At 38.6% G+C, this 23,439-nt stretch overlaps 1 protein-coding gene across 2 annotated transcripts in view; it reads right to left on the bottom strand.

The window, feature by feature from the left end:
• Positions 1 to 23,439, bottom strand: part of CNTN3 (contactin 3) — a 362,773-nt gene that overhangs the window by 36,157 nt on the left and 303,177 nt on the right. For both annotated transcript variants that reach the window (XM_060308062.1, XM_030867739.2), the window contains exons 14-17: positions 3,763 to 3,880; positions 2,772 to 2,930; positions 2,523 to 2,672; positions 297 to 367 (exon numbers count right to left, since the gene is read on the bottom strand). In XM_060308062.1, the coding sequence (XP_060164045.1) occupies positions 297 to 367; positions 2,523 to 2,672; positions 2,772 to 2,930; positions 3,763 to 3,880 (498 nt within the window). The remainder of the gene's footprint in view (positions 1 to 296; positions 368 to 2,522; positions 2,673 to 2,771; positions 2,931 to 3,762; positions 3,881 to 23,439) is intronic.

The following is a 23,439-nucleotide window of genomic DNA, read 5'->3' as shown; positions in this document are numbered from 1 at the left end:
CTCCAGAGGTGCTGCTCCAGAGTAAACAGCCAGGACTAGACTCTCACCCCTACGTTTACCAGCCAGATGACCTCGGGCAAATTATTTAACATCTCTATGCCTTAGTGCTTTCACCTAAAAAATGTTGCGAGGATAAAATGAAAAAAATTTCAAAATGCTAGGAACAATGATTTACACAGAGTGAACACTCAAAACTATTGGCTATTAGTTCCAGCCACCACCACTAGCACCACCCAGGATGCCATGAGTGTGGGAAGGGCGTCACCCTGAGGGGCAGGCGCTGTGCAGACACTTACATCCCAGGTGATCACCAGTTCAGACCGGCTCCCACCTCCTCCACTGGCATCTGAAGGAGGCACTTCCGGCACTGCAAGGTTAGAAAGAAAGACTGAAACCCTGCTAGCATCTAGTAATATTTACCTGAAAGAAGACGCAATGTTGTTTACTTTTTTTTTTTTTTGCGGCACGCGGGCCTCTCACTGTTGTGGCCTCTCCCGCTGCGGAGCACAGGCTCTGGATGCGCAGGCTCAGTGGCCATGGCTCACGGGCCCAGCCGCTCCGCGGCAATGTGGGATCTTCCCGGACCGGGGCACGAACCCGTGTCCCCTGCATCGGCAGGCAGACTCTCAACCACTGCGCCACCAGGGAAGCCCTGTTGTTTACTTTTAATACTTAAAATAATTTGATCATTGGCACATTACACGTGTGTGTGTGTGTGTGTGCGCGCACGTGCACACGTGGGTGTATATATGCAATTATATGTGCGTATATATGTGTGTGCATATATATGTGTATATATATATATCTTTGAGGGAGATCATCACATGCTTTATATTTGCATAAAATTATTAAATATTCAAAATATCTCAAACAGTAAGAAAACAATGACTCAGTGTGAAGGTTAATAAAACAAAAAGTGATTCATCAGGGATGATGATAAATCAATCCCATATGGACATTTTTCTTCCCCCAGTTTCAAAGCGATTTTTTAAATTGAGGTATAGTTGATTTACAATTGTTCAGGTATACAGCAAAGTGATTCAGTGTTTGTATATATATATACACACATATATACACACACATATATATTCTTTTTCCGATTCTTTTCCCTTATAGGTTATTACAAGATATTGAATATAGTTCCCTGTGCTATACAGGGAACTGGTTGTCCTGGTTGTTTACCTACTTTATATATAGTAATGTGTACCTGTTAATCCCAAATTCCTAATTTATCCTGCCCTTCTCCTTCCCCCTTTGGTAGCCATAAGTTTGTTTTCTATGTCTGTGAGTCTATTTCTGTTTTGTAAGTAAGCTCATTTGTATCAGTATTTTTTTAGAGTCCACATATAAGTGATATTTGTCTTTCTCTGTCTGACTTGACTTCACTTGGTATGATAATCTTTAGGTCCATCCACGTCAGCATGAACATTTAACTTGTGACTATTTCAAGTACAGATTTAGTTCTCAGAACAACATTGCCTCTATATACAGATGACCCATACTTAAATCCTCAAATCCCGTTATGAGATAATCTTTATGAACCTCACACAGGCTTTTATGCTGAGAAATTTATGCTTAATAAATCCCACGACACACCTAGAACGTAAGTTCCCTGAAGATGGGTCTTTGCTGCGTTCAGAGCTGTACCCACTGTACCTAGAAAGTGCTCAGTGCACAGAAGGTACTTCCTGAATATGTGCTGCGTGAATAAATGAACTGAGCACCAAGACAGACATGGCTCCCCGATTTCTCACAATACCTGGCATAAACATTATATGCATTGTCCCGTGTGAAAGAGCATCATTAAAATTATTGAAATGTATTCCATGACTTCTATCTTGGCTTTGTTCCAAAGTGATATATTGGCTGTATTTCAAACATAATTTTAGTTAGTCTTAATTAATAGTACGGACTCTGAAAAGGAAAGTCTTAAGTCCTCTCTGATGCCTCAATAACGTGATACCATGTATACTTTCTACTTTGCAGTTTCAATGTTAGGCTATTTTTAGCATTATAAAAAGAGTCTTATGGTTAATATTAATAGTTGCCCCACATGGAAAATTTTAACAATAATTCTCTCTTAATTTAATACTCAAGGGGCCAAAATATACCTATTCATCAATCGCTTAAGCTTGGTGGCAGAATGAGATTTCCTAGCAGCTGAACTCCCAGAAGTCATTATCCTACCAATTTGTCAATGCTTGTTATAAATGAAAACAGCACTTCCCCTGTTAACAGGGTGACTGTATCAGATAGTAATTATAACCTTAAGTGACAAAAACATATTCACTGTACATGCACTAATGAATGCTGACGATGGACTGAACTCTTGCAAATGTCACACTACATCAGAATCACTTACACGTGTCTTTTGACAAATGCCATATGGCCAGTCTGCCGTTAGATAGTTCAGATAATTGCGACAATGCATTATCGACGCTGGAGATCAAGCGCAAGGGAAGTGGAAATACACACCCAGAAAAACCTATGAAGCCATGACTCAGAAAACAAAAACCACTAACCTGCCTCCTCAGTTCTTACTTTTTCTGAGGGTAAACTGGGTTCTCCACCTCCGATTTTGTTATTGGCTACAACCCGAAATTCGTATTCCACCCATGGATTTAACTCGACTACCGTAGCTGTGTGTGTTTTCCCATCAATGACCTCAGGCACTACAAAGGAATATTTCAGAGAGGTAAACGTCTGCACGTCTTAAGGTTGACCTGAAATCCATACATAGGTACCGATGGCATTTGCCTCTCCCCCTTTACCTGTTGTGGCCGTCTGCCAACCCACGGAGAAAGGGGTCCGTGCCTGGACAGAATAGGATATAACTGGGCTGTGGTTGTCTGTACCTTCTTTCCAAGAGAGTTGGGCTGTTGTATCTGTAATTTCATCTACCTTTACGTCTTCTGGTGGTCCAGGTGAACCTAAGGCAAAAATGCAAACAATATTTAGCAGTTCCATAAACGTCATTCTCTTCTACCAATGTGAAGAACAGGCCCCATAGCACTTGGACCCCTTCAACGGATCCCAATTTCAAAAGCACTTAGGGAAAGAGGACATTTACCTGGCAACAAAACTTCCACTTTTTTTCTTTCACATTCCTGTTGCTAGATATTAAATCTGCATTTTGAACCATGAATTCCAAAGGCATAATACTCCACAACTGCAAATGAAACCTGCTCTTTGAGCCCTCTATTCAGCAGGGTTCCTGCCCTGTTCCAAATTCAATATCCTTTACTTCGGGTGCGAAACCTTTTTCTTTAATCTCCTGGGACATCTCTGTAGTTCCCAGTTTGTAATTCAGAGCTGTTTTATTCTACCATGCACGCTGGGTGATTTTTCAGCTCAGTAGCAAATCAGTACTTTGGCCGGTAGCTCAGACTGGCAAATTTTCTCAGGCATCCTAGATGATCCTGTGTTTTATTTTGGAAGCAGACACACACACCCACTATCGCTACTCTCTTTCATATTAAACACTACTGCTGTATTAATGACATACTCAAAAACACATCAGCTTGACAGCAGCTGTGGAATGCTTATTACAGTGAGAGCTATTGGAGCGACAGAGTTGAGATTTTTATTTCTTTGAATTAGCACCCATCCTTATTCTCACATCTTCTGGTCTATTTGGGCAGGGGGATCAAATCAATATTATATAACTCACATGTTCATATGCTATCTCATCATGGTTTTTCAGTTAGAAAGGCTCAGTTAAGAGGCGGAATTAAAGAAGCACACGGAGCCATTAATGTTTACCTCTTACTATGAGGTCAGCGGCAGATGAAACACTGTCCACCCCTGTCTGCACCATACAAACGTATTTCCCACTGTGTTTCAACTGAATGTTTCTGATCATTAAATCGCCTGACGAACTCTGTTGGAAAAAACAGGTAATGAACATATGATTAGTTTGAAAACACAGAGACTCTCGAAGGCTATGGCCAACAACGCCACTGGAATAAAACCCAAATTTAGAGAGAAAACCTAGGTGGTTCCAAGATTGCTACGATGGAAAGTATGGAAATAAAAACAGGTTAAAACCATACATGATTGCAGACATAGGTTTCCGTAGCTACATGAACAACAAGCTTTCCCCTGGGCATTTATGGTTTCAAAGATAAATAAGGGCAGAGGTTACAGTCTCAGAGTCTATTTACTTTCACTAGGGTGACACTTCTTTTTATATCCATTGCTCGGCACCAGCTCAACTCTTTTCTCTAGTTCCATCCTCTTTGCAATTATCTGCCCGAGAAGAAGACGGAAGCATTTAGGTACCTGGCGGGAGATAAAGGCAGCACGACAAGGGGATTACCATGGTTGAAACACTTTTCTGAACACTTTGAAGCTTAAAAAGCCTAATGCTATTTAATTCCTTCGCTACAGAATTTAGGGACAGTCAGTATGAACCCCTCAATAAGAAGAAATTAAAACATTTTTAACCAAAAAATAATAACTGCCCATAAAGACACAGGCTGGCATTCCCCAGTGCCAATTAATGAAGCAAATGTATTTCTAAAAGCTCAACTTCAAATCGTCCTTGTTTTAAAAGAATGTAAAATCATGTTCATAAAATGAGTAACTGCAGGCCAGTTTCATGCATTAGTAAAAGTATGGATTGAAATAAAACGATTTAGAAAGCAAAGCCCTTTGAAAAGGATCACTTAATGGAAAATCTCTAAACTGGTACGGAAGAGGAAGCAATAAGTAGTTTGTCTTATTAATTAAAGGATAATTTTACTCTTGGGTTTTCCCAATATTTGTTGAAAGATGGATTCCACTATCCTGCTTTTAGGTAACTTCCTAAGATCTCCTATCAGGTAGTTTCTTAAATATCGCTTCCTATCCTTAGGACTCTTAATGCGCTATGTATTCTCCGTTGGTTGGATTGTATGGCTTTAGCCTGAATTTCTTGAGTATCGGGAAAAGGCAGATGTGAGCTGACTGATGGCTGTAATTAAATGATAATCCAGAAACTGTTGAGTTTGCACATTTTACTTTCATCAAGTTAAACCTTTTCCTTTCCCCCCCTCTCTCTTTCTCCTCAGGGTTACTTAGAAATTTATCCCCAGGACAAAGCCTTCAATGCTTGCTGACCTTTAGAAACTCTTTAAATTTTATGAGCTCCATATACTCACAGGAGATTATCATTTCTATAGGAATCTTTTATTTTCAGTGAAGTAAGAACTGTTACGATGAAATTCCATCAAGGCACTGGGGTAAGTTGTTATTCTTCCCTGTGTTTATTTGCTTATTTTGAAAGCAGTTGGGTAAAAAAAGAGAATTGGAAGTAGTACTGTCTTTCGGTCCTCAGACACACGAATACAGCTTTTAGGCACATAAGCTCGTTTTCTTTCTTGAAGGAGTAAAAAAAGAGATTGATGTTGGGTTTGTCATTTCTCTTCACTTTGGTATTGATGGGTAAAGAGAGATATAACTTAGCTAGCTTGTGTAATAACCAAACCATCTTCCTGAAGAAATATAGTTAGGTTCACCATGTAGGGAAATATAATTTTTAATTATATTTTACACTGTAGAGTGAAAACGGAAGCAATAAACATGTAGACGGTAGGAACCACTGATTTTGTTTTTCAGCACCAACATGAAACTGAGTGGATGAATACATAAATGAAAAATAAAATATAGCAAAAACTAAGGATCCTGTACTTACTTTTTGTCTTTCTCAGTAGACTATATTTATATTGTTCCTCTTCTAGTGCTTTTTCTCTCTCACCCTATCTATTGTCTTTTAACGGAGCAATATGAAGAGTCAAGATTCATCTTAACAAAAGTTCATCGAATGCTTGCCATACTAGATTCACTCGAGGTTAGAGAAGTGTGTTATACATGACCTCTGCTCTCTAGGATGTAAACCCAAGTCAGGGATATATATATATATGAAACAAGTTATGTTTACAAATTTAGAGGGGCTTCCCTGGTGGCGCAGTGGTTGAGAGTCCGCCTGCCGATGCAGGGGACACGGGTTAGTGCCCAGGTCCGGGAAGATCCCACATGCCGCGGAGCGGCTGGGCCCGTGAGCCATGGCCGCTGAGCCTGTGCGTCCGGAGCCTGTGCTCCGCAATGGGAGAGGCCACAGCAGTGAGAGGCCCGTGTACCGCAAAAAAAAAAAAAAAAAAAAAATTAGAGAAGTTATTTAATAAAGGTTAAATAAAATCACATGGCACATACCATGTGTACACAACCTTAGAACGCAGGAGGCAGGAAATTTTTCAGTCCTGCCGAGGATGTGGAGTGACCGGTACTCTTGCTATTGCTAATGGGAATGGAGACTGATGCAATCACTCTGGAACCTTGTTTAGAAATATCTACTAAGGCAGGATATACCCATAATCTACAACCTGGCAATTCCATTCCTAAGTAATACATACTTTACAGACGTGTGTGTGTATGTTCATCAAGACATTTAAAAGAACGTTTGTGGCAGTACTAACCATAATAGCTAAAGAACGGAAACAACCTAGTGTCCATCACAAAAAGTAGCTTAGTAAGTAGTGGAACACTCATTTAAGGAAATACTATTAGACCATGAAAATCAATGAACTATAACTATATGGACTGACATAGCTAAGTCTCAACATAAAAAATATAAATCAGATAGAAAGGAGTACAATGACACTAATCTATCATAAATCTAGACTGTGACTATCTTTGGAGGGATATTTACTACTGCAACGAGGCATCACAGGGACTTCTGGAATAGGGCTCATATTGCTTCCTGATTTCATCGTTGGTTACCTGAATGTGTTCATTTTGTGAAAATTCAGTGGGCTACACACTTATAATTTGTGTATTTTTTGGCAGAACATAATGACTCTCAAGATGCAGTTGTTATAATGTACAACTATAGCTCTAAACGCTCCACTATAAATAGGACCATCACTGAAAAGGTCAAATAACATGGCTGTTATTCTAAAGTCCAGTTTCTTTCACAAGAATTAAACGTTTAATAATAAAAGTGCAATTAATTAGAATATTCTATAACTTCTTATTAAAATGCAATTGATTATTCCCAGACATTAAAAAAATATAAAAAAGGAAAAGGAAATTCCAAAGGGAAGTTTCACTTACATCAAACCAATTCTTGTCCCCATCAATTTTCACTGCTAATGGTTAGAATATAGTTTGTTACTGATTAACTATGATAAAGGGGACAGGAGAGGAACGTCCAAAAAAATCCAAGTAGCATTAGTCTAACTGTGGTAAAATAGCACTTGACAGATTATTTTTCAGTATATTTATCAGTAAAATTGCATCTATTATTTAGATAAATTTAGAAACATGCTTCTAATTCCTCAGAGTGTAAGTATAAAACAACTTACAAACATTACAAACATTAATAATCTTTGAATAAATTCTTAGGAACACTAATAACCCTTGGAATAAAAATAGCTTCTACTTTATTATCTGCTAAATTAGTCTGTTAGTCTTTCTTTGTATTGTTTTCCTAAACTCTCCTTTGGCCCCCTTCCCTCAAATAGAACGGACTAGAATTGGGACAAAGCAGAGTCAAAGCTTCATTTTCTTCACCTCGCTTATCCCTATTGCCCTTAAAACGTCCCCCTCAAAGTGCAGCAGTATAATTCCCAGTCTTTCCAGAAAACAAGTCCTTTTCCTATGCCGCTGGTCACAGTATTATTTGAAAATGGAGCTTTTAACAGTGCAAGAGGCCTATTCCTACAGCTTAAACGGGGGTTTAAGAAGAGGGAGACATTTCCCTAAGTCATATGAATTTTAGCTCTTTCTCAGAAGCTCTACCTTTTTAAATAGGATCATTCATTCCAAAACTATTCATTAAGCAATGGCTATACTTTAGTCGCTGAGGATACAATAGTGAGGGAAAAAAACCGTCCTTATGTTCATGGAGCTTACAGTTGAAAGACAGCCATTAATCAAATGACTACCACAAATCAACGTAAAATTACGGTGTAATGCAAGTTCAAAATACACAGACGAATCTATGATTCTCGAGTCTCAATGTATTGATAGTTGAGCTAAGATTTGCAATATGAATACAAGCTATCTAGCAAAAGAGGGAAGAAAAAAATAGTCTACATTAGAGGACTTACACACATGCAGAGACTCTAAGGCAGGTGACAACATAGTCTCTTTTGGGAGTGGGAGGGATAGGCAATGTCAGGGGGGATAGTTAATCCACAAATCCATAGGAATAGGCTTCTCCCACTACCAAAAGCTCCATTTCTGTCCCCAGAAAACTAAAATTTCACCGTAGCTAATTTCAGGTTCATATTCATGTCTTAATGATAGTAATTTTTTTATTGTATTTGAAAAAACTTGTAAGCTTTTCTAGAATTACTTAATTATCTAATTAGCTGTTCACCTAATTATATAGGTTTCCCCTAGAAAAGATCATATTTCCAGAACATGTTACAGGTATAAACAGTATATGGATTTATAAGTAAAGTCACCTTTGAAATAAATGCTAAGAGAAAATCCAGTGAGCGCATGAGACGAAAAAGAAGATAAGCTTGTTAACTTTCTCCCTATATTTTCTTAGGTGATGATGCTAGTGGAATTTTTGATGTAGTTGAAAAACCACTCTGCACTGAAAGAAAAACACTGCATGATGTGATAACCCACGCCAGCTGAAGGTAAGAAAGCAGACAACTCATTACTAATTACACGTAAGCTGAGAGTACATTGTGAGATCTACCATATGCTACAAATCAAGGTATAAAAGAAACCTTGGAACTTGGAAAACCTCTTGACCCCTGCAAATGTAGCATGCACTTTGAATACAACAAATTTTCAGCAAAAACTAATTTCCTAGTAAGCACTCGTGATGTAAATGCTGCTGCTGGACTGCCAAGAAGCATAATTTTCCAATTTAAGGGGGAGAAAAGCATTTTGACAACTATTTGGAAGGCAAGGTAGAATAGAAGCTCCTCCTTTTTAAAAATCACTTTACACAGCCTGTTTTTGTATAGATTCTAATGTTAATCGTTCATCCCGTCACTGGGTTGCCTTCCAAGTCCTGACACTGCACGTAAGTCATACACAGGTGACTAGCGAACAGTCAAGCCTCCAGGTTACTTCTGAAACCTGAGTGGTGTTTTTCTCTGTGAAGGTCCCTAAGGGAATTGGTGGCAGATGGGTCACCTCTGTATTTCTGACCAACCAAATCTTGCCCCATCCCTACCCCAAATGGCTGCAACAAGGCCACCTTTGTTACAAATGGACACTGTTCATCCAAGGAACAGAAATAATTGGCAACCACTGCAACATGAAAATGGGCCCTAACACTGTAAACCATTTTGGGTTTTCTGACTGATTAATAATTTCATCTGAAACGGTCTGATGCCTGGTTGTCCAAACAGGTGATATCTAGGGCAGGTAATATGCAATCTGTTCACATCAAAATTCTTCGACTTTCTTTGGTACCAATAAACTGAAATAATTGATCCATTACAGGATTTAGAGCCCCAGCTTGTCCCGTCATAAGTGTTTTGAAAGAATAACACATGAAAGATAAAAACTTGGTCAAAGACCTTCATGCATATTTTAAACTGTATCAAATGCCCAAGTTACCTTAAAGGTATCAGCTTTTCTATTTCAACATCAAGTTCACATTAACAACTTGGGGATTTTTTTCTTTTTCTGGCCAGTGTAGTGTTTATGGAGCATCTTACTGGAAGTTGGTGATCTCAGGATCCAGTGTCTATTCCCACAGTGATTGTACCTCAGTGTTTTCTAAACTTCACCCACTAGAGTTACACCTCCACATTTTTTTTTTTTGCCATATTCCAGTACTAAATGCTCTACTATTTACTTGTTTCTTAAACTGTTTAACTTTCTTAAATAATATGTAAGTCAATACAGAAAATGTGTACTTTTATCTAACATGGAAAACTGCTGATCACAGTAATAGTTAACTGATAAAATGAAAACAGTGAGTGGAAAATAATGTAAATGGACACTAGCTGGGCACTCTCAAAGTCTCTGAGAACTGGACCTTTACTTTTTTAATTAAAAAGGGAGATTAGCAAAAATTAGAAAATCATTCGTGACAAACCTAACACCATACTGAATTATTCTCCTTGATTTAACCTAAATGATTGAAATGAAATTGAAAATAGAATAGATCTCATTCTGCATTATTTAATATTGCCTATTGCCTAGTCTGTGCTTTGCAAAACACTGGGCTACCCAGATCACTTAACCCAGTTGTTTTCAACATTGGCTGTACAGTAAATTCACCTGGAGAGTCTTTAAAAACATACCAGAGGGCTTCCCTGGTGGCACAGTGGTTGAGAGTCCGCCTGCCGATGCAGGGGACACGGGTTCGTGCCCCGGTCCGCGAAGATCGCACATGCTGCGGAGCGGCTAGGCCCGTGAGCCATGGCCGCTGAGCCTGCGCGTCCGGAGCCTGTGTTCCACAACGGGAGAGGCCACAACAGTGAGAGGCCCGCATACCGCAAAAAAAAACAAAAAAAACAACAAAAAAAACCATACCAGAAATCCCTAGGCCACATCCCAGAACAGTTAAATCAAAATGAACTAGAAAGAGGAGACGCTTTAGCTGATTCTAATGATCAGTTAGTATCTAAAAGCATTAAATGCCCGAGATTTTATATTCTTCACATCATCACTTCTCCTGGAAATAAAAGCTTCAAGATAGTCACTCTTTTCCCTAGTTCTAAAACTCTGCAATTAATAAATGCATAAAATAATCCTTAAGTTAGGTTGTTTAGTGCTGGGTTTATAAGCTGAGAACAGTACACCTGTACATAATTTCATTCTGGAAGATGGGTGAGAAAACTAGTGTCTGTGAAACAGGTACTAGATGTCAAGTACAAGGTGCATTTCCTTGACATTAGATTGCCTTGGTGTACTTGTCATTTTAAAAACAAGTAGTCATTGAAATAATTCAACATGGTGATAGATTTCTATAGAGTCATATAGAAACTTACTGTTAGTCAATGTGAATCACCCTAGGATTACTCTGAATTGATGTGACGACAGTTTAGAATGCAAGTATTTCAAGTCACAAAAGCCTACCCTGAGTAACAATTTATCTCATAGATCACAGGTCTTTTTTTTGTCTTTGTTGCTTTTACCCTCATATTAGAGGTTTAAAATATACTGGGAGCAGATCTGCCCCTTGCAGAATTATAATGTTAGTGTATGAAAAAGGAAATCCATTGATACAAAGGCACAAAAAGCCATTGTTTCATGGAAACTTGACCAAGTTGTGCAAATGTCTTGTGCTCAGTTCTAGTCCCAATTACTCTTGCTGTGTAACAAATTACCCCCCAAATTTAGTGGCTTAAAAAACTGATGATCATTTACTCTGCTCAGCAATATATAATCTGAGCAGAGATCAGTAGGGGGACAGCTCATCTCTGTTGTAAACCTCATCAGCTGGGGCAGCTAGAATGGGGACAGGCAAGCCAGCTTACATGACTGGAGAGTGGTGTTGGCTGTTGGCTGGGAGTTCAGCCAGTCCCTTAAGGTAGACCTCTCCACCATCTGCTTGAGCTTCCAAGCAGGAATTCCAAGAGAAATTGCACCAATGGAACAAGGTGGAAGTGCATGCATTTTTATGAGCTAGCCTCAGCAATCACAGAGCATCACTCCTGCTTTTCTTTATTAATCAAAGCAGTCACAAAGGTCTACCTGGGTTCAAGACAAGAGGCATACGTTTCACCACTTGATGGGGAAGACTGTCGAAGTCACATTGAAAGACGAGCAACTTGGGCACAAAGTGTGCTTTTGCAGTCATCTTTGGAAAACACCATTGGACACGTCCCTCCAGATCCATTCTGTACCTGCCGTACTGCTTCTTTTGGAGGCAGCTGACCTACATGGACTATATAAAATGGTGCCCTTACTTTCTGTCTTTTCCTTGGGTTCCTCCCATCAGGAAATCTGAGGGAGGGAGAATAGTGAGTTCGTGGTATTTGTTTATCAAGATTCATCCCTGCAGGGTTGTTTTACTCTGACTGTGCCAAGAATCCAAGACAGACTTAAAACAACCCCACCAACTCTGATCTAGACGCCCTTTCATGTCAGGAGCCTATGTGTGAGCCAGAGAAAGGATACCCGCAGTCAGAGAGAATAAAATTACACTCTCTCCCAGGAGAGTTGCTCCCAAGAGATCACACCAACTTTACTACAACTTCAGACCAATGTATTCTCACAGTTTTCCTGACACTCTGGAAATAAATAAATAAATAAATAAATATATATATCAAAGTCATATTTAAAAAGATGACAAAAACGACTAGGTTGGATGCCAAATCCAATCTATCATTAGACTATTTTTTTTTTTTTTTTGCGGTACGCGGGCCTCTCACTGTTGTGGCCTCTCCTGTTGTGGAGCACAGGCTCCGGACGCGCAGGCTCAGCGGCCATGGCTCATGGGCCTAGCCGCTCTGCGGCATGTGGGATCTTCCCGGACCGGGGCATGAACCCGTGTCCCCTGCATCGGCAGGCGGACTCTCAAGCACTGCGCCACCAGGGAAGCCCTAGACTATTTTTTTGTAAACAGTTATGATCTAAAATTTTAAAGTTAATATTAAAAAATGGTTTACAAAATCAGAGTGTTTACTGTTATAAAAAACAGCTGAAATTTTTGTGTCTAAAATTTTAAATTGCCCCAAATGAGCCACTTATTCTTCACTTTCTTATTCATGTCCAGATCAATTAAATGGTATAATTAAATACTGTCTTGCAAAGTAGAATACTTTTCTTTCTGAAATCGGAGCATAAAAATCCAAGCCACTATGGACAATTACAACTCAATAATAAAAAGGCAAATAACCCGATTAAAAAACAGGCCAGTCACCCTGACTTGTGATTTTCAGTTGGCATATAAGCAGTTTAGCAGTCATCACCCTGTTCTAACAACAAGTAAAAGCTGAAGTAATTCCGCTTCGATCCGACAGAGAAGTGAGGCCATGGAAAAAACCACGGCCTTCAAAAGTGGAGAGACAGACGGACAAATACAGAGAAGCACAACTTACTGGAGCAGAAATCCGCCAGCAGAAATTTCCCTGGGAGCCAAGACTGGGGTAGAGAAACCCAAACTGTGATGGATGAATTGCTGGAGGGTCAGCGTGGACAGGTCTGAGAGCTAACACTCCAGGGAACCCAGACACAGGTGGTTCCCCATACTTTTCTGAGTTTTACCTCCAGGAGCTCTACTGGGTCCTCACGCTGAATGGTGAAGAAAGATCCCCTCATGTTTCTGGCAGCGGAAGGGAAAATGAACCATTATGACATAAGCCAGAGCACTCCGTTCTTCTGAACCAAGGTTGCCTTTAGGAGAAACTAATTTACCAGAGCCCAACCTGCTGGGGTTTTGTAAGAGCCTAATACCTCTTCCTAAGTAAAATACCCAAATCCTGATCCCTCTAGCTTCCCACACGGGGGAAGGGAAATACACAGCTCCAGTACCTCCAGCCATCCTGTCTCACCAGATGGGAAAGGAGGAGATGAAGAAGCACTGTGGAAGTTCATAGTCCAGGGGCACAGGCTCAGGAAAACAGCAGACCAAGTCACAGGACTGGAGAACACTTCCTCTCACCACCCCACAGACTCACCACGATATTTGTAAAGGCCTGCTCACTGCAGTTCCTTTCCGCTACTACACGTCACGCATGCCTTTCAACAGAACAATTACCGGGCATGTGAAAATGCAAAAAACACAGTGTTAAGAGGCTGAATACACATCAGAACAGGCATGAGATATGGCGTGAAGTATCAGACGAGAAATTTTAAAGAGCTATGATTAATATCCTAAGGGATTTAATGGAAAAAATAGATAGATTGCAAAAAGAAATGGATAATGTAAGCAGAGGGATGGAAATTCTAAAAAACAAAAAAGAAATGCTAGCGATCAAAACCACTGTAAAGAAATAAATAATGGCTTTCATGAGCTCATTAGTAGACTAAACATGGCTGAGAAGACAATCTCTAAGCTTGAGGATCTGATGATCAAATCTTCCAAAACTTAAAATGAAAGGTGAAATAACTGAAAATAAAGAACAAAATACTTAAGAACTGTGTAATGGAGATATAAGAAGGAGAAGAAAGAGAAAAAGCAAGAAAGTAATATTTGAAGCAGTGGTGACTGAGAATTTCCCAAATTTATATCTGAAATCAAACAACAGGCCTCTCTCCAGAAAGAATGAAAATGATAGGTCAGAAACACGGCCCTCCATAAAGAAGGAAAGAGCATTAGAAAATAAATAAGTGTAATATTCCTAATTTATCTAATAGATAACAGTTTTTTCAAAATAATAATTCACTGCTAGGAGGAAAGCAAAACTAAACATACTCGTACCCTATGACCCAGAAATCTTACTCCTTGATATGTACCCAAATAGAAAACTTATGTCCACACAAAACCTGCACACAGATGTTTAAAGCAGCTTTACTCATAATTTCAAAAACCTGGAAGTAACCAAGGTGGCCTTCAGTAGGTGAGTGGATAAACTACTATATCCAGTCAAAAGAAAAAAGAGCTATTATGCCATTGAAAGATACAGAGAAAATATAAATGTATAGTACTAAGTGAAAGAAGCTAATCTGAAAAGGCTACGTACTACGTGATTCCAACTATAGAACATTCTAGAAAAAGCAAAACTATGGCGATAGTAGAGATTATTGGTTGCCAAGGGTTGGGGGAGGGAGAGATGAATAGATGGAGCACAGAGGAATTTTAGGGCAGCGAAACTACTCTGTACGATGCTCTAATGGTGGATACATGTCCTTATACATTTGTCCAAACCCAATGAACGTACAGCACCAAGAATGAACGCTAATGTAAACCACGGACCCTGGGTGATAATGATGTGTCAATGTAGGTTCATGGATTGTAACAAATGGACCACTGTGATGCAGGATATTGATAGTGGAGTAGGTTGTGCACGTGTGAGGGACAGGGGTTGTATGGGAACAACTCTTTGTACTTGCCATTCACTTTTGCTGTGAGCTTAAAACTGCTCTAAAATTTATTAATAAAAATAAGTTACTAAAATAGTTATTAATAACAAGTAAAAAATAAATAAAAAATTTACAAGTCACAAAGGACCACATCCTTCATGATTCCATTATATGAAATGTCCAGAACAGGCAAATACCAGAGCAGAAAGTAGCTTTGTGGTTGCCTGGGGCTGGGACTGTTTGAAGGTGGAGGAGTTGGGGGAATTATGGGTAATGGGTGTGAGGTCTCTTTCTGAAGTAATTAAAATATTCTGAAATTGATGATGGTGATGGAGGCACATCTCTTTGAATATAGTAAAAGCTATTTAATTGTACACGTTAGTTCAATTATATGAATTATTTCTCAATAAAGGTGTTAAATAAATAAGCCATCATGAATAAAAGATAATGCTATGATTAGCAGACACCATTTACCTCCTCATTCAGTTTGACTGATCTGTTCACTTATTGGATTTATTAGATTTAAGCCTTTTTTTTTTTTTTTTTTATGGTACGCGGGCCTCTCCCGTTGCGGAGCACAGGCTCCGGACGCGCAGGCTCAGCGGCCATGGCTCACGGGCCCAGCCATGTGGGATCTTCGCGGACCGGGGCACGAACCCGCGTCCCCTGCATCGGCAGGCGGACTCTCAACCACTGCGCCACCAGGGAAGCCCAATTTACGCCTATTTTTGACAAGTCCTCTTTTTCAGAATGTATTCATGAACCTTACCCACCCCCTTTGCCAAACAAAACCAAACCAAAATTATAAACTGCTAGTTCTTTCCTCTGCCTCCAGAGATGAGATATTTTAACTCTGCAAATCACAGATGCAGGTAAATATCTGTTAATCACAATTTGGAGGATCTTAAGTAATCATAATCAATATCCAATGAATTGTTACTGACTCTCTTAGAACTTTCTTTAGAGATTTTTTTTTTTTAAGTATCTGTACATAATGGTGTTTGGATTTTCATGTGCTGGTATATACACAAACATATTTACAGGTACACAAACATACACATTACTGTCTCTTTGATGGTAGCTTATAGTTTTCAACTGGCTAACAGTAGGGTGGGTCCAGTGCTGGAATCCCAGTATGTCCTAAGCTCAACATCGAACAACTGACAACCCCACCCCTAAGAAAAAAAGTCAATTCCTAAGAATTGGAGTGATGTCATTTTATGGAAGATTTGTAGGGAAAAATATGAAATTCACAACAAAATCTCCCTGAAATATTCTTTAAATATCTGCATCTCTCCCAAAGTTTCTCTCCTAGTATCACTAGCCTATCTAACTTCCCCAAAGTTTCTTATGTAACCCTCCTGGAACACTAGTTCTAAAATCTTCATATTCCCCTTCAAATTCCTACAGCTTGAATATCCCATTCAACCCAAGAAAAGTTATGAAAGCTATTAGGAAAAGAAGAATACAGATTTTTTGACTACATGAAAGTGAAAACTTTTACTCTATGAGTGATAAAATAATAGACAAAGTTAACATAAAAGTGACAAACCAAAGGAAGATATTTCCAGTGAATCACACTAAGATATAATTAATAGCTTGACTACATAAGGACCTACTGTAAATCTGTAAAGCAAAAGGCTTGACTTCTAATGGAAGAAATGAGCAGAGGATACAAATCTGCAAGGTATGGAAGAGGGACAGGAAATGGCCAGTACACACTGTGAATTTGTGTTAAGTGAAGGATTTCCTGCTGTGACCTAAGGAGAACACTGTCCAATGGACACAAAATATACATGAGATGAAAATCTATTATATGCAAATGTCAATATCATTACTGTGTTTCTAGCAAAAATAAAATAGGTCTTATCTGGTTGATGGTTGTCTTGAAGCAGTGTGTGTTTTGTTTTTGTAACTTTCGGAAGTCATTCTCTATTGCTAGATTTAAAATAATTTTTTGAACACTCTTCTACACAATAATCCAGGCAGCTGGGCTATTGCGAATTTCTCTAACTAGAAATTAGGTAATTTTTTGTTTTCTGCAGAAGTAACGATGCATTTCATGAGTCAGTATTAAGCCCCCAATTTTCTTGATTTGGAGGAGTCAGTCATCATTCTGAATCTTTCTTAAGTATCCAAATTACTAATAAGCAAAATGGAGAGATTCTCCATCTTACTATTAATCTGAGAAATGAGAAACTGTTGATAATGTGATATCACTTCTCAACCATCTGTTTGGGAAACTTTTTATTTAAAAAATCAAGGGAAAAAAATCATGTGTGGAAAAGAATGTGGGGCAACAGGCACCTCCTGCTCTGCTGATGGGAATGTAAATTGCTGCAGCTTTCCCAGAGAACACTTTAGAAGCAATCCTACCAGCAGTGCTAGTAGCAGTAACAGTAACAGCAAGAACAACTGCAGCAACAGCTAACATGGGTTGTTCTGAAGTATTTTATACACATACCTCACAATAAACGACTATTATCATGCCAGTTTTACAGATGAAGAAACTGAGGCAAAGACAGATTAACAACAGTTCATAGGAGAATGAAATAGGTTACAAGAGATGGAATTTTGAGTTCCGATGTTTTAATGATGCAACTATATTTATAATTCCAGTCCTATCTTGTATCCCCCAGAAAACTTCCTGGGAATTACTGACAAGGTGTCATTACTCTTCTTTCAAAATACTGTTAACTATTCTTTTCCTTACCTAAATACTCTCAGAATTGTCTAAAGTGGTGTCTGATTGCTAGTCATTTTAGAAGCATGGGAAAAAATCGAAGACAAATGAAAAGCCTTACAATATAATAGCTGCTTTATTTCATCTAGGAGCACTGATTTTTTTTCATGATTCTTTCCCTGTCTCGCTCCACATCCAATCCATTCATCCATCCATCCATCCATCCACCCTAAGAGAGAACCGAAGTTGTCTTTATTTAGGCCTTGTGTACTTGTGCAAATTATTAACATGCATTTTATACATCTTTTGAGGGACCTTTTTGTCCCGTTATACTGCTTATTGGTTACTGTTGATACATAAGTAAGCTATTACTTTTTGTGAATTTATCTTGTATCCCAGTAGTTGACTGAACTCTGATTATTTTTTTAAATTTTTAGAGTTGATACTATTGGGTTTTGAGTAGCCCTGATATCGTTTTGTCCAAATAATGGTAATTTTGTTTCCTTATTTCTAAAGTTAGACCTTTTATTCTTGTTCATCCCTTACTGAATTGGCCCAAACACCTCCAAGTGGTTTTAAAGTAATGGTACCTGTGTGCATTCTGTCTTATTGTTGATTTAAATAAAAGTATTCCTGATATTCCCTTTAAAGACATTTTTGAGATGTGGAAGAAGTATTTTTCTGTTCCTACAACTGGTCATTAATTTTATTGAATGTCTTATAAATGCCCATTGAGAATACAGTGGTCTATTTTATTATATCTATTGATATGAAGCATGCACATTTCCTAGATCATCACCTAGTGCTTATGAAAGTTGACTCAGTATGACGTTCAGTTGTTTTTTGCTAAAATTTTATTTAGGTTTTCATACTATATTCATGAAATCGATTCACATTTACCAATTATTTGTTATCTTGCCAGGTTTTGTTCTCAGGAATATGCTAAGCTTACAAAATAAACTGAAAAGATTTAAAAATTTTTATATTGTCAAATAGTCTATATAACAATTTATCTATTTCTTAAAAGAAATTACCAGTAAAATTCTAGCCTTAGAATCTTTTTCTATGGGGGGGATGTTACTAATTTACAGTTTTTCATGATTATGAATCTACTTGGCTTTTTAAATTCTTATTAATTTTGATCACTTACATTCTCCCCCAAGTTTTCTACTTAATTGGGTTTTCATATATATGACTTGAACATGGAATATTCTGTTTATTTTTAATTCTTTCTCACCCACTACATTCTCTTTCTCATTTCTAATTTTAGCTGCTTTAACCTTTATTCTTCATTAATATTTTCCAGAGCTCCTCTATTGCTTTTGGACATTGCTCCATCCATCCATTTATTCTTCCATCTCCTTAATATATAGTTGTTTTGTTACTTTCTTTCCTAAAATTTACAAGGGTGTGAAAAAGATGAAAAGGAATGTGTATTTTCTATTTTTAGGATCAATTTTTTATGTGTATCTGTTACTTCCATTACAAAATAGTATTAAATTGTGTTTCTGATTTTTGGCAAATTGATCTGTTGATGGTTGAAAGAGGAGCTCTCAGCAGACTACATGACAATGTAGTTTCTCATTTTCTCTGTTTTTGACTTGATATATTTTAATGGTACATTAACTGGAATATTATGATTTATGATTATTACCCCTACATGGCAGAGCAAACTTTTTCCAAAATAAACTTACCTTTTTTACTCTTAAGGCTTGCCTTGAATTCTTATTAGTTTTTAAATTAGTAATTGTTACCGTGTTTCTTTTTGTTGAATTTGACTGATAAATATTTGCACATCTTTTCATGTACAGCCTTGGTTTTTGTTGTAACTCCGCTGTCTTTATGGGTTTTAATTCAAGTTACATGTTACGTGGTTTGACTTCTGCTCGTCTTCTTATAAATTTAAATCTTCCAGGGCTTCCACTAGGGGTGGATTGGACCATTCATCTTAACAAACATTGTACGTAATAAACGCAGCCCTGGGATACTAATCATACCCTAGGTAGGAACTGAGACTCTAGGATGCCTGGCTGAGCAAACAATGAGTTAGTGAAATAAACTCAACTTCAACTCTTTTGTGCATTTCCCCGTTTCCAATAGGCATTGGAGAATCTTTGTTTTTTCATCCCCAAATAGCTTTGTGGGAGGGGCTGGGCTTCAGGGATGTATGCTCAAGATGAATAATATTAATTCCCCTGGTCTAATCCCCAACTTTTATGGACTCATTACTGGATGTATTCTCTAAAGGATCCTTCCAAGTCAGTTTATATTTTGAATTTGGACAAGATATAAAATTTGTAAGACACTCTAAGTGGGAGATGTTTACAAACGCAGTGTGTCACCACAGGTAGTGTTTGAATGAGTGCTTTACCTCAGTTCTGTATTTACAATGCACACAAAACCTCTTACAGAATTTTGTGTTGTAAAATAACTGCTATTGTCAAACTTTTAGTTCTCACACCCAAGTAATTCTATGAAATAAATCAAGTCAAGGTGACCATATTGTATTACTATACACAAAAGATTTCTTTCAAAGACACTCTCTTCTGCCACTGAGAGCTGGGAAATACATCAGGTCTCAAGCTCTCAAGCACTAGACTGAGATTGCGGCCTGTGGGAGATAAAGCACACCGAAGGCAGCCAGTTCAGTGAGTCGCAGATGGGCTGTCACTGCTAAACCTCTTACTGCTTCCAGTGACTTTTATCCATACACATTCTAATTCATCATAGATCCAATCCCATAAAATGTGTGAAGCTCTATAGCTTGGCTCTATACATTCCTCATTTCTAAAGCATCTGCCGCACAACAAGTTTATCAAAGCATATCTATCTAAACATCCTTACAATATACAGGGAACTTCTGGGGTGTTTAGGTTCAACAGTTTGTAGCTACAGTCAGTCTCCATAATGTAATACGTCTAAGTCCAAAGGTTAGCTTATCAAGGCAAGCCAAATTATTCTTGAACGCTCTTAAAAGCATACTTAAATTTCCAGGCCCCTAAATCCTCAGGTACAAGGCAAAAATGTTCTTTCATTTCTCTTGAATTTGGGGGCTATTATCTCCTTTTTCCTGTCAGTGGAAGCTTCGATATATTTAAAAGCTGAGAAAGAAACATGTTATATTGGGAACTGGGTGAATGATGCAATCTCTTTTTTCTCTCTCTTGCTTTTTTTTTTTTTTTTTTTTTGCATGGAGTGGAATTCTGTTGGTTAAACATGGCTATGATAGAATGCTACCGCAGACATATTGCCGGGACTGTGTCTCTTCCTATTACTGTGCATATATGAAATTTATATACGCATAACTACATACATTCTTACCTACACATGCACAACTACATATGGAGATATCTAGATATAGCCCAAAAGGAGAGAGCACAATGTTCCTGGAAGAGGGACCAGTGTGTGCAAAATCTTGTGGTGGGAGGGAACATGGCAAATACTAAAAACTGATGTGAAAAGAAACCAGAAAATGGGGAACAGAAAGTTAAGTGACTCATGCAAGGACATCATCTAGTAAGCAACAGAATCTAGACCTCACCTGTATCTGAACCTAAATCCCCTGCTTCTCTAATTACACCACACTCTGCCTATAACCAAGATTTGCTTGGCAAACAATGGACTTAAGTGGCTGCCTTTTACTGCTGACTTATTTATACAACGCTGATTTGTCCCATGGAACAAAGCCTGTGTATGACCCATATTTCTCCTTTGTGGTATGTCAGTTTCCTTTGGACACTTGGCTTGATAAGCTCTTCTGAATGCTATACATTCTGACAGTGCAGAAACCTATAACTGCTGTTGAGACAGGAGGGAAAGGGGCAGGATACAGCCACTAGATAAATGAAGAAGGGGTGCAGCCCTTAGGATGTGATAAAAACTGGCTGGAACCGGCTGAAAGCAAGGTGGCATGGAGAACAGTCTGGTCCTTGACCTTTAGCTCATTATACCTTCATTTTAATACTAAAAGTGGCCCAATTCCTGGAGATCCTCACCCCTTCCTGGAATAGCAAGAATATTCCTCCTACTCTTTAGCATGTGATATTACTCAGCCCACAAAAAAAGACCAACCCCAGGCCCTGGGGCCGCTCTCACTTTCTGAGCAGGACCACGTTCTGCCTATGGAATGTGACTCTCTAAATAAATTTGCTTTCACTTTACTTTGACTCGCTTTTGAATTCTTTCCGGCTTGAAGCCAAGGACCCTCACTTGGAGGTCTGTCCCAAGGACTTGAGCGGGTCCCTGGACGTGACAATTTCCTTTCCTCCAACACTGACATCACACTCCTTTGGCATGACATGCAAGTCTACACAACAGATCTGATCTAAATTGGAGCTTTTGGGTTTTCCCCAAAAGGTGTGGGTTTGTTTGTTTGTTTACAATGAATGAATGAATATTGAATACCCAGAGTCGTCTCAATGACAAGTGGCTGAAACAGTTGAAAGCTGTCAGTTAGATTTTCCATTTTCTAAACTACCCACCCTCTTTTTAAAACATGGCTCCTACACTATCCAGCTTTCTAAGCAACCTTCCCAGTTACCGGCTTCTCCCTCACATTTTGTTGCTTTTGAAAACAGAGGATATATCTATGAACACACTGGGATAAAAGACAAGCAGACTTCCTAGGTATTAACGTGAATGCTGCAATGAATACACAGAGGACAAGAGCCGTTATATGATTCCCTCCTCATGCAATAGGAGAGCAATTTACTTAATTGCTTGTGCTTAAGGGTAATGTCATCTTGTATGGCTTACATTTTATACTGATGGGAGAATACTAAGTTACTAATGGCACAAGTCAATAAAAAAATTCATAGGCCATGAACAAACATGTTAGAAAAAGACCAGAACTGGCAAGCGATAGGGTTAATTCATGCAGTTTCATGTTTCAGATACTTGATTCCTGTAGAGAGATGACTGACCCAATACCTTACGTAGAACCTATCAGTAGCACAGGAGCAGCTAAGTTAAAGTATTATCTTGAATATTTTTAATCCCAAGACCCTCTTAGAGAAAGCAGCCATCTAGCTCAGTGTCAGTGAAATGTTTGTTTGAGGATGTTTGATGCATATTAAAATCAAACTGCTGGGACCTCCCTGGTGGTCCAGTGGTAAAGAATCCACCCTACAATGCAGGGGACTCGGGTTCCATCCCTGGTCAGGAAACTAAGATCCCACATGCCGTGGGGCAACTAAGCCCGTGCACCACAACTACTGAGCTTGCGAGCCTCAACTAGAGAGCCTGCGTGCTGCAAACTACAGAGCCCACAAGCTCTGGAACCCACGCGCCACAACTAGAGGAGAGAAAACTGGCACGCCACAACTAGAGAGAAGCTCAGGCACATCAACGAAAGATCCTGCGTGCCACAACTAAGACCTGACACAGCCCAAAATAAATAAAAATAAATTAATTAATTTAAAAAAATCAAATCAAAGTACTTTGGGTTTTTAGTCTTTAAATGTGTATTTCTTTAGCATTAGTGCAGACGAAGGACATTGTATTGGATACAATATTATCAACAGTTCACGATCGAGGAGATAAATCACGGTGTTATCTACATTATACAGCAAAGGCAATTAATGTTTCAAATCAAATTCTTTATGAATTAAAGTTAGGGCAAGAGCTGGGTTACAGCAGTGAAGGTAACAGTCTAGCCTTTTCTTTTTTCCCTTGACTCGTCTCCAAGGAAAGGCAAATGATAAACCCTAAGTATGGAGTAAAGAGTTGGCTGAGGATACTGGCATATGCCTTTTCCAGTTGTGACAGAAGAAATCAGTGACTTAAAAAAAAAGCATTTAAAGCAGCAATCCCACTACTGGGCATAA

This window comes from Globicephala melas, chromosome 11, assembly GCF_963455315.2.
Source record: "Globicephala melas chromosome 11, mGloMel1.2, whole genome shotgun sequence".
Lineage (NCBI taxonomy): Eukaryota > Metazoa > Chordata > Mammalia > Artiodactyla > Delphinidae > Globicephala > Globicephala melas.
The sequence above is the reverse complement of the archived record's forward strand: the minus strand, read 5'-3'. Positions and strand labels throughout refer to the sequence as shown.